This window comes from Pelobates fuscus, chromosome 3 (genome assembly GCF_036172605.1).
Source record: "Pelobates fuscus isolate aPelFus1 chromosome 3, aPelFus1.pri, whole genome shotgun sequence".
NCBI classification, from domain to species: Eukaryota; Metazoa; Chordata; class Amphibia; order Anura; family Pelobatidae; genus Pelobates; species Pelobates fuscus.
This window is the reverse complement of record NC_086319.1, coordinates 302025734-302037970: the sequence shown is the minus strand read 5'-3', so window position 1 is coordinate 302037970 and position 12237 is coordinate 302025734. Positions and strand designations below refer to the sequence as shown.

The 12237-nt window shown below is 38.7% G+C and overlaps 1 protein-coding gene across 1 annotated transcript in view; it reads left to right on the top strand.

The window, feature by feature from the left end:
* The first annotated feature begins 1873 nt into the window (after nucleotides 1-1873).
* ALDH1A3 (aldehyde dehydrogenase 1 family member A3) overlaps nucleotides 1874-12237 on the top strand; it is a 35100-nt gene continuing 24736 nt past the window's right edge. The window contains exon 1 of the mRNA XM_063448823.1: nucleotides 1874-2068. Coding sequence (XP_063304893.1) covers nucleotides 1970-2068 — 99 coding nt within the window. The 5' untranslated portion in view covers nucleotides 1874-1969. The remainder of the gene's footprint in view (nucleotides 2069-12237) is intronic.

The window sequence follows — 12237 nt, the reverse complement described above, 5'->3', positions numbered from 1 at the left end:
AAATAGTTGGTACAAGGTACTCTCCACTATGTTACAAAAATTATACATTGTTTAAATTATGTAGAAACATTTTATAAACTAATTAACAGGTGGTAATATGTCCAATTTACTACAATTCAGAGTTTAGTTAATAAACCCTAAAGTGATGGTTTTCAATCAGACAGCACGTCCTGATACTGCCTGGTTTGGTTAGTTCAGTGGAGCTAAACTCAAGATGCAAGTTGCTCAGAGCCCCTGATTCTCATTGAGCTGCTTTGGGAAATATGTGCTTGGACAGCCTCAGGAAGTCTCGGCGGGGTTAGAAAGGGAGGGCTTGCAAATGCAGCAGACAAGAGATCTGCAGCTTTTGCTGGGTGCTTTTAGATATACCCAAAATGAACAATATGTGTAATTAAATGCATGTATGTTTTCATTGGGATATATCTACAAAATGCTTGATTTTATTATTTATTTTGTATTTGGGCAGTGGGGTGTATCTTTAAAACACAGAGGGCTAGTGTATTTTTCCAATTCAGCTCTCTCGTTCAAAATGTTAACTTTCCTTTGAATTCTTGACACTTTAGTCATTATCCATTCCATGAACTTACTCAGACATCGGCACAAACTTCTAATTTTCTGCTGATACAAAGAAATTGTGACACATATGTCCTATCTCATACACAAATTCAGATAACGTACATTTAAATTCTAACACACACATATTATACCAGGACACATGCATTTCTACTTATAGAAAGAAATCAAGACACATAACACCCACCTCCTTTTATTACACACATCAGAGAAAGAGAAATACCATCTACTTTCAGATACACCAGGAAACATTAAAGGACCACTATAGTGCCAGGAAAACAAACTCGTTTTTCTGGCACTATAGTGCCCTGAGGGTGCCCCCACCCTCATGGCTCCCCTCCCGCAGGGCTGAAGGGGGAGGAAAGGGTTGAAATCTTACCTTTCTTCAGCGCTGGGCTCCCTCGGCGCTGGAGACTCTCCTCCTCCTTCCGACGTCATCAGCTGAATGCGCATTCAATCAGTCCATAGGAAAGCATTCTCAATGCTTTCCTATGGACGCTGGCCTCTTCTCACTGTTATTTTCCCAGTGAGAAGCGGAAGCACCTCTAGCGGCTATCAATGAGACAGCCACTAGAGGCTGGATTAACCCATATGCAAACATAGCAGTTTCTCTGAAACTGCTATGTTTACAGCTGCAGGGTTAACCCTAGATGGACCTGGCACCCCGACCACTTCATTGAGCTGAAGTGATCTGGGTGCCTATAGTGGTCCTTTAAGGCACAAAACCTCCCAACTCCTAATATCCAGCCATCAGAACATTCACATTTTTTTTATTTCTCCCTAGTACAGACATCAGGACACATTATCATTACCAACATTTTCTCTGAAAGACACGCAAATCCAATTTTCCAGTCAGTATAATGAATTGTCACTGTCATCCAGCTATTTGTATACACCACACCCCCTTCTTATTCTCACACATGTAACACATATTATCCTTCACAGCTCCTATTCTAGAATAGAACCATGGACTACATGTAACAATCTCACAGGAACGAGTGACATACACACTGCACCAGAATTAATAAAAATATTCTAATCAATGTCTCCTCTCTGACAGCGTGCATCTCTAGCAGCCCCCTCTGTATATAGCACACCCAGCAGCTTTATCCCATGCAGCTAATGTAATCCATAGACACTGCTCTATGGGGCTCTCCCACACAGGGCTGGGAAACAGGGGAAGATGTTTGGGTGGTATATAGACTGGCACGCCTGCTCCCAGCGACCAATCAGCTCCAGCTCACAGAGCCAGTAGCAGCCCTGCTCCTGACTTGAGCTATTAAAGGGAGAGGAGCTCGCCTGGCAGCTCATACAGAGCTGGACATCGCTCATTAGTGGAGGAGACAAGCTCTGTATTTCAGGAACCGGGGACTCGTTCACAGCAGGGACTACAAACATGACAACCACTAATGGGACCATTGAGAACGGACAGCCAGACAAAAAGCATCCCATACTGCCCAGACCACTCTGTAACCTGGAGATCCAGCATCGCAAGGTAACACCTATACTTATATCATGTACATCGCAATACTGTACATATAGCATATTCATATACATTGTAATACAGCAACTGTACATATAACATATCCATATACATTGTAGTACAGCAACTGTACATATAGCATACACATATACATTGTAGTACAGCAAATGTACATATAGCATACACATATACATTGTAATATATCATCTGTACATATAGCATATCCATATACATTGTAATATAGCAACTGTACATATAGCATATCCATATACATTGTAATACAGCAACTGTACATATAGCATACACATTTACATTGTAATACAGCAACTGTACATATTACATACACATATACATTGTACTATATCATCTGTACATATAGCATATCCATATACATTGTAATACAGCAACTGTACATATATCATATACATTGTCATATAATATATCATAAACCTATACATTAAAATATAATACCTGTACATATAATATAAACATATACATTGTAATATAGCACGTGCACATAATATAATAAACCTATACAATGTGATATAACAGCTGTGGATATACCCTTCACATATACACTGTGGTATAACACCTGCATGTATATCATAAACATATACACTGCAATATAGCATATGTATATGTAGCATAAACCTATACATTGGGATATAGCATTTTGTAGATATATCATAAACATATACATTGTTATATAATACATGTAGATATAGCATAAACATATACATTGGGATATAACATTTGTAGATATATTTATTCATTTATTTATAAAATATTTCACCAGGATGGATACATTGAAATTTCTCTCGTTTTGAAGTATTTCCTGGGTCTTTGTCCACAAAACTTTGCATTGATACAATATTACAAAAATGCAATATACAAACTCTATATACACACACATATATAAATGTAATACATAACTGGTCATAAATATATTCAACCATGACAGGTGCATTCTGTGCTGAAGTATGTTGCCATAGATCTCTTAAAAGAGTTTAGATGGAATAAAGATTTGACTGTGTCCCTGAAGTTATTCCATAATTGCGGTGTTGTGTAGGAAACTGAGGATCGAGCCACTTTATTTTTGGTATGGGGCTATGCTAAATATCGTGCTAGTACTGGACCGGAGGTTATAGGAGGTGGGAACACCCTGGGAGAGCATTCTACTCAGGTAGGGTGGGAGCTTCCCAGAAATGCTTTTATGCACAAGGCTGGAAAGATGAAGTTTGTCGGGATTCTAGCGACAGCCAGTGTAGCTCTTTTAACATGTGACAGTGGTGGGTAAAGTAATTACAATCTAGTAAAAAGTGTCAGAACGAATTATATAACGTATTAAGTTTATTAAGGTGGGTTTGCGGTGCAGGTGCACACGCTACATCCCCATAATTAATGACCGGCATTAGCATCTGTTGCACTATCTGTTTCCTTACTGTAGGGCTTAGGCAGGATTTGTTTCTGTACAGGGCACCTAGTTTTGGGAAAAGTTTTGAAGAGATTTTTTCAATGTGAAGGCCAAAAGATAGATTGGGGTCTAGCAACATACCTAGATATTTAAAAGAACAGACTGATGTCAGTGTGCTATTTGAATCTGTTCTGATGCACAATTGTTGATTTTGTAGTTTACGTAATTTAGGTACAGTTCCAAAGATCATTGTAACAGTTTTGTCAGTGTTTAGGAAGAGTTTGTTATCCGCTATCTATTTTTCTACCTCTGTGAATTGGTTTTGGAGCACAGCCTCAAGCTGCGGTAGCTTGGGTTTACTAGCGTAGATTACAGTGTCGTCTGCATACATGTGTACAGTTGAGGATTTGCAGACATTAGGCAGATCATTTATAAGTAATGTCAATAGCAGGGGGCAGAGTATGGAGCCTTGGGAAACACCACACGTGACTGGTAGAGGGAGGGAAGCGCTTTCAGAAATGGCCACATATTGCAATCGGTCTGAAACATAAGATCGAATCCAGGTTAGCGGACAATCACCAATGCCTGAGTTTTTTACGTTCTTGCAAAATAATTCCATGGTCTACTATGTCAAATGTCTTGGCAAAATCAAGGAAAATCTTGTTATAAGTCTCCTTGTTCCATGCCAATTTGGATGGCATTGCAAACTTTTAAGAGGGCAGTTGAAGTTGAGTGACTTGGATGAAAGCCTGATTGATCATAAACCTATTCGTTGGGATGTAATACCTTTACATATATCATAAAGCTATACCGTGTAATATAATACCTGTACATATACCTTAAACCTATTCACTTTAGTAAAACACCTGTACACATTGCATAAACCTATACACTCTAATATAACAACTGAATATAGAATAAAGCTATACACTGTTATATAATAGATGTACATGTATCATAAATCTAAACAATATAATATGACACCTGTACATTTAGCATCACCTATATGGTACAACGTAACTCTACACATAGCAACGCCTATACACTGGAACCTAACACTCTTGCAAATACCATCATTTAAACACTGAGAGATAACAGTCCTTTGAGATAGTGGTAGACAGAGGTTCTAAATTAATTTTTCCCATGGAACCCTTTGGCATGGTGTGCCAACATCATGGAACCCCTCAAAAAAACATTTGCGTCAAAGCACAAACCTTTTAATGTTTTTTTTTTTTATTATTATTTTTTTTAAATAAAATGATTTCTAATAAAATTTAACAAAATCAAAAAAAACATCATCCCAAGTAAATAGGGGAAACATTTGATATACAAATATTTTCAGCAGCACACTTTTAACCAGCACAATCTGACTCTAGAAAAACAAACAAATAACTGTACTCAGATGCCACATTGGGCGCCTATATAAAGGGCAGCACAATAAAACAAATAATTCTTACGTGAAGCCACATTGGGCACAATACTGATTGAAAAATAGCTGAGCATAAAAGACAGAGAGATTTCCTACACGTAACTCTCACAATCAGGTGAGTCTGAAATGGCTGTAGGCAGGCAAGAGTAAGATCACAGTCTAACGATCTCTCCTGTTTCCCACTTCCGGGGACATAACGGCCATTTTGGATGTACTAATCGGGAAACCCTGGTGTTAGATATGATACATTCTATAGAATTGTATAAGCGTGAGATTATATATTCTATGACCTATACTCTAATAAAGTAATTTATGTCGTACGCTGGAATTCTATGTTTGGGTAGAATACAGATTGGACTGGGACTCAGCACACACTCTCAGAATTAACCAAATCAGCAGCTGCATAATAGATTACCTAATTGATGGCACTCATTTTATCAAACTCAGAAGGATGGAGGGCTGAGTTGACCCTGTTAGGATTTGAACCTTGAGCATGCATTGTTGAACAGGCTTAGTAGTAAGGGCATTTACCAACTGAGCTACCTCACTGACATGCATAATGTAGATTTGGGATGTGCTATAATATTACAGTGCTCCAACTCAGTTGTGAGTCTTTGCTTATAGATCTGTTTAAGAAGCTGTTTACTTCACATGCTGTTACATTAAAACTCATTACTTTACACAGGTTTTGTTGTGGAATATTCTTAGGGTGACATGCTATGCTGTGCAGTAAAGAGTCAATAGTTGTCAGTAGAATGATCTATGCCCCACTTTCAGGCTAAGAAATGAATTCCACATAAAATATTTGGCTCACCAAAGGGATGACAGATAATAAGTATAGTGAAGAGCATGTATATGCGCACTTACACCCTTTTCTGGTGACTATATAATAAGGGTCCTTATAATAATTCATAGTTAATACTTAGAAACTTAGTAGGCACATTGAAAGGGCTAGACCGCGCTCTAGAAAGTTATTGATAGACAATGTTACCGCAGTCTTCAAAAGAAAGTGTAACTGTATACTGTGTTATAAACTAAATTATTGTATTCAAATATATTATATTCTGTACTTTATCGTAGCTTTCTATTAATTCAGTGCATTTTTTTTGCCTCTCCAATGAAAGCATTAAATTCATACAGACGTTGGTTACAATTAAATGAGTAGCATTTCTTTTCATTGTGTGCAGATTATTTTTGTAGTAGTTTGAGTTAAGTTGAGCTGAGGACACTTATTAACATGTTTACAGACGTGTCTCACTAAGGTCAAGTTTCAAAGTGTGTCATTGCATATTGTGCCTTGATATCACTCAGGCTATGTTGCAAGGCTGAATAAGGGTATCAGTGAAGTTACGATTTAATGTATTAATGAAGAAGGATGCATAGGAATAAGTAAGCTTCCATTGTGGGGAGTCCAATGTTACAGAGTGGGTACATATACTCAGTAAGGCTATTTTTCAGTGCATCCAGATTGTAGTATATCCATGTACACTCAGTAGTCAGTTGACACACCTGCGGGGTTCTTTACAAAGTGAATTTCATATTTAAGGCTAGAGTAGCATAAGTGAAAGAATAGCTGACTTGTAGAACTTTTCCATTTTAGCTCTTTCGACCATAACTTCGTAATTCACTTTGAATTCTCACTTTAGTGAATAAACCAGATACAGCGCTATGGAAGCTGCTGGCGCTATATAAATAATAATAATATTGTTTTATTTCCCAATAACAGCAAGGCTGGATTGTTGTGTATCTCAATCTCAATCTCATTTATAGCAATGTGTAGATATGGCTTTACATTTAAAACAAAGGTTTTAGTCTATATATAATAGTGGAGATTATCAACAAGACACCCATAGTGGGTATACAGGAGTAAAAAGGATGTTCATTGATGAGATATGAGATGGGGGGGGGGGGGGAGGGGGGAGATTGAGAGCTTTGAAGGTAAGAAGAGTGGCTTACAACTTTACTGGAATCCATAATGTTTATTTTATGTGACAATTGTGGTTTTAGATTAGAGAAAATTTATTCTTCGGGCTAAGCAAAAAAAATTTTTTAAAAAATGAACAAAACATGATAAAGGGTATTAGGTAAACTAATGAATAAAGAGCTGCAGTAGTCCATCAGAAAAAAGATCAATGTTGCAAAAGGTTTTTTTCTTGTGACATAAATTTGTAGATGTATTACTCTGTTATGAAGGTAGAAGAGATTGGTTGTACATGGGTTACTCCTAGGCTTTGTCATTGTGTTATTGAGGTAAAGGGAGAGATTTAGAAAGAAAAACAAACAGCTTAAATTCTTTACCATGTTACGTTTTAGTCATCAGTGAGCCATCCAGCAAAACACAAAACAACCGTGAAACTTTCTGCTCTCTCTACGATTTCCACACAGTCACTCATTTTGATAGTAACCGAAACCAAAATAATGTACTATTGCAGTATCAGGTGTTATGATAGAAACCAGCAGTACATTAGACAAAGAATGGAGAACGTAGGGAGTAAAGGGGATGGTCACTAGTGTCAGAACAAGAAGGAATAAAACGTGAAGTGCCCTTCAGAACCATATTGCTTGGACCAATTTAGCATTCCTATGTGAAGAAGGAAGGGGCGGGAGGGGGGCACCAAACCAGTAACTTAGATCCCTGTGTGATCTCAAGCCTTCTCTGAATTTATCCAAATAGTCAATGTCATATAAAGACATACAGTTGTCTCTACAAGCCTTGGTAAACATACCAGATATGACAAAAGGGGAGTGAGTCTGGATTAGAAAAATGTGGACTTCAGGTATGGAAATAATAAGGTGGAAATGGAATGGGAGGTGGTACCTGCTCTTCCTAATAAGCACACAGTAAGCTAATAAGCTAACAGATCAGTATCTAGTAATAGCCAATTGAGAGAAAGTTATCATTGCTTAGGCGTCCAGGATTTGGGAAGGTGCCAGTAAGGGGGGTAAAGAGGGGCATATGAAATGTGTGTGATCATTGTGATGTCAGTGCTATTGGTAGAATGCTGGATTTATTTACAGGATTACAGTGTAGCTGTAGGAGTGCAGGCTACATAGTGAGACACAAGTCATTGTGACTGCCTGGAGGAAAGTCATTCTGTTGTGTCACCTCCAATCCACCTCCTTTATGATTTCTCGGAGCCCAGCTATGCTTCATATGTTTCTACATCTAATACAAAAATAATGTATAGGGCCCCAAACATGTATAGAACAAAAAAATAATTAGCAACTAGCGTAATAATTGTCAGCAGACAAAATGCAGATATGAAGTTTCAATTTAAATGTCTGATAAGAAATCCAGACCAAAAAATAGGGGTGATAAATAGGTACAGATGTTTCTGCTTACAGTGTGCTTACACTGCATTTGGTTAGAGCATTCTACCATACCCTCTGCACATTGTGTAAGGTAGCACAAGATTGTAGAAGGTATCTAGGCCAGCCGCCTCTTCTATCTTTAACCCATCCACCCACATGTGGATTTATAGGTTAAGCAGGTGATCCTGTGTTCCTGATTATTAGGGAATTTCCCAATTAATTAATTGTTTTATTCATCTATGATTCTACTGAATCAGTTAATCTTGTTATTTGTTTTAGAATTATTCAGGATTTAATTCAGGTCCAATTTAAAGCTAGTTGGGTTTAGGTCAAATTTTTTTTGGGGTTGGTTCTTGTTTATTTGTATTATAATTTTGCTACAATTGAATATTGTGTGTCAGCCAGTTGAACAAATTGCTAATCTTTGGTAAATATCTCTGTTAAGCTTTTGATCATTAAAATATAATGATAACTATTATCGTCATCCAATTGATGTAGTATTAGTTTTACTGTGGCATACTATATCAACACAATCCTTTTTATCCCACAGTGGACTCATTTACTCTAGTACCATTTTAGTGGATTTTATCAAGTTTGTTGTTTTGATTTTATTTCATTTTATTTTACTGTGTTGTACATCCACTTTTAACTTTATCAATAAAAGGACTTAGTCCCCAATTCTATATTGGTGTGGACATTCCTTTTTGAGAGATACAGAACATCACCTGCACTTTGGAAGGGAGTGGGATCCCTTCTAACTATCCCACAGGCGTCTGGACTGAGCCATTTCCAATTGGCTCCCTCCTTGTGAGTACTGAGTTATACATTGTATGTTGAAATTTTATTACACAGTACAATATTGCACTAGGTGCTTGTACACTTTTATCTCCACAGTTACTTCATCTACCCCAATACCATCATATCTAACCCTGAACCGAAACATTCCACCCACTGTATGTATATGATTTGCTGTGATTTTTAGTGTGGATAGAGAGGTTACCACACGGGTGTTTTGAGTGTTTTTGGGATCTATTTGGGTAACACGCTGTGACTCTGTACTTTTATTTGTATATATCAACACACTACCTGCAAAGATGCTCCCATTGTGCTGAACGCTCTTGGAGGAAGTCTCACACCCAGGCAGAAGTCTCACACCCAGGCAGACTCTCTTCTTCACCCTGCTGTGGTCACCCCTCAAACGAACCTTACAGCCGATAGCTTTGCATGCTACTTTACCGACAAGATTGAACAGCTAAGGAAAGAATTGTCCCCACCCTGCCTTTCTCTTTCTCAACCAAACGTAGATCATGCCTTTCCCACCTTTCAGACTTTCTCCCCGGCTACTGAACAAGAGGTGGCTATGCTCCTCCTTTCCCCTCGCCCCACCACTTGCCTGCTTGATCCTGTCCCATCTCGCCTTATCAGATCACTCTCCCCTTGTCTTGTGTCTTCCATAGCACACATCTTCAACTGCTCTCTCTCTCCTGGCACTGGCCCTGCTGACCTTAAACATGCCACTGTAGTACCTATCCTAAAAAAAAAAAAATATCTCGACCCGTCTTCCCCTCTAACTATCGTCCCATATCTCTGCTCCCTTATTCCTCAAAGCTTCTGGAAAGACTTGTCTTTATCCATCTGACTTGTTTCGTCAATTCCAACTCTTTCCTTGACCCTCTTCAATCTTGCTTCCACCCCCTCCACTCTACTGAGACTGCTCTTATCAGAGTTACTAACGACCTAATCGCATGCTAAATCCAAAGGCCACTACTCCATACTAATTCTCCTTGACCTCTCTGCTGCCTTTGACACCATTGATCATGCTCTCCTTCTTCAAACTCTTCAATCACTCGGTCTCTGTGACTCTGTTCTCTTGTGGTTTTCCTCTTATCTCTCCCAACGCTCATTCAGTGTCTCCTTTTCTAATGATACCTCCTCCCTTCGTCCTGTCTCGGTTGGAGTCCCCCAAGGCTCTGTCCTTGGTCCCCTTCTATTTTCTCTTTATACTGCCTCTCTTGGTAAACTTATTGCCACTACCACCTGTATGCTGATGACACCCATATATATCTCTCCTCCCTGGATCTCTTCCCTGCTGTCCTGCAACGTGTTACTGCTTGCCTTTCTTCCATCTCTGACTGGATGTTTCTAAAACTAAATCTCTCTAAAACTCCACATCAGTCCATCCTTGCAAGCATGCTGTCTTGGTGTCATACTTGATTCTGGTCTCAACTTTGAGCCTCACATCCAGCATGTTACCAAGTCCTGTAGATTACATCTTAAAAACATAGCCCGCATCTGCCCCTCTCTTACGCAAGATGGTACCAAAGAGCTTGTCCATGCTCTAGTAATTTCCCCCACGGATTATTGTAACCCTCTCCTAATTGATCTTCCCAAAAAACATATTGCCCTGCTACAGTCCATAATGAACGCTGCCGCCAGACTGATTTTCCTCTCTAGTCGGTCCTCTCACACCTGACCCCTTTGTCAGTCTTTACATTGGCTTCCTGTATCCTATATGAGTCAATTTAAAGTGACAACCTATACCAATAAAGCATTGACCAATTGTAGCCTCTCTTATGTCTCTTCACAGATCCATAGGTATGCCCCTTCTCGGTCTCTCCACTCTGCCTATGACCTTCTTCTGTCCGCTTCTCGCATGCGTACGGCCAACTCACGCTTGTAGGACTTCTCGCAGGCGGCTCCCTTCCTATGGAATAACCTGCCTACCACCATCAGACTCTTCCCATGTCTTTAATTGTTTAAGAAGTGCCTTAAAACCCATCTCTTTAGGAAAGCTTATGGCCTCCCAGGGTAACCTCTACCTCATATACCTGTCTCTTGCTCTCTCCTAAAGAGCAGCGCTCTACTCTCTCCTCCAGGTCTGCCTCACTCCCACCTTATTTTATTGCTATTTCCTGTCCTAATGTGTTCTATACCCCACCTCCTATAGACTGTAAGCTCATTTGAGCAGAGTCCTCTTTAACCTATCGTTCCTGTAAGTTTTCTTGTAATTGTCCTGTTTATAGTTACATCCCCCCTCTCATAATATTGTAAAGCGCTACAGAATCTGCTGGTGCTATATAAATGGCAATAATAATAATAACAAAGTCTGTTTAATTTTTTTATGCAAGGAAATTATTACATAGAAAGTGAATTATCATTATTATTCGCATTTATATAGCGCCAACATATGCCTCCGCACTTTGCAAATATCGAAAGATGTTTAGGGGTGAAGAACGCCCTGCTCAAATGAGCTTACAATCTATGAGGATTTGAGGCAGGCATCATGTGTTTTCTATATGGTATTTAGATAAATTTACAAATTACAATCCATTGTTGATATGTTTTCTAGCTGTTTTCTGTTGCTGTTGAATTTGCTAAGTGTTAGATTAATGTATCAATAATTCTTCTTCCGTAATGGAGTAGAAATGTTAGCCTTACTAGCACACTGAACAAAGTCGTATTTAGTATAAGGCCGTTTTCACAGAACCGGTAATGGTATCGGAATGGTGATATAGTGATTACTTCAACATCATTAAAAGCTCAGTAACAGCAGGTAACATTTTGATAATTGCAAACAGTAGATAGTAATTTACCCCTCAACGAAAAAAAAAAAAAATACTAAAAATGAAAAAAATCTAAAGGAATTTGCTATTCTGGCCACCCCCTACACACATTTTTTGGAGAAATGGGCAATGTGGCAGATTTATATGTGTGATTTGTGTAAGCTAGTTCCTTTACAAGGAAAGGTTAAAGGAACTTAACATGTATAGCTTGGAGGAGAGAGGAGACAGGGGGGATATGATAGAAACATTTAAATACATAAAGGGAATCAACACAGTAAAGGAGGAGACTATATTTAAAAGAAACCCACCTTAATAAACTCAATACATTGTATAACTCGTTCTGCCGATTTGTGCTACAATGTAATTACAGGACCCACCATTGTGACATGCTAAAAGAACTAAACTGGCTGTCGCTGGAATCCAGACGCACCCTTCATCTTTCCAGCCTTGTGTTTAAGAGCTT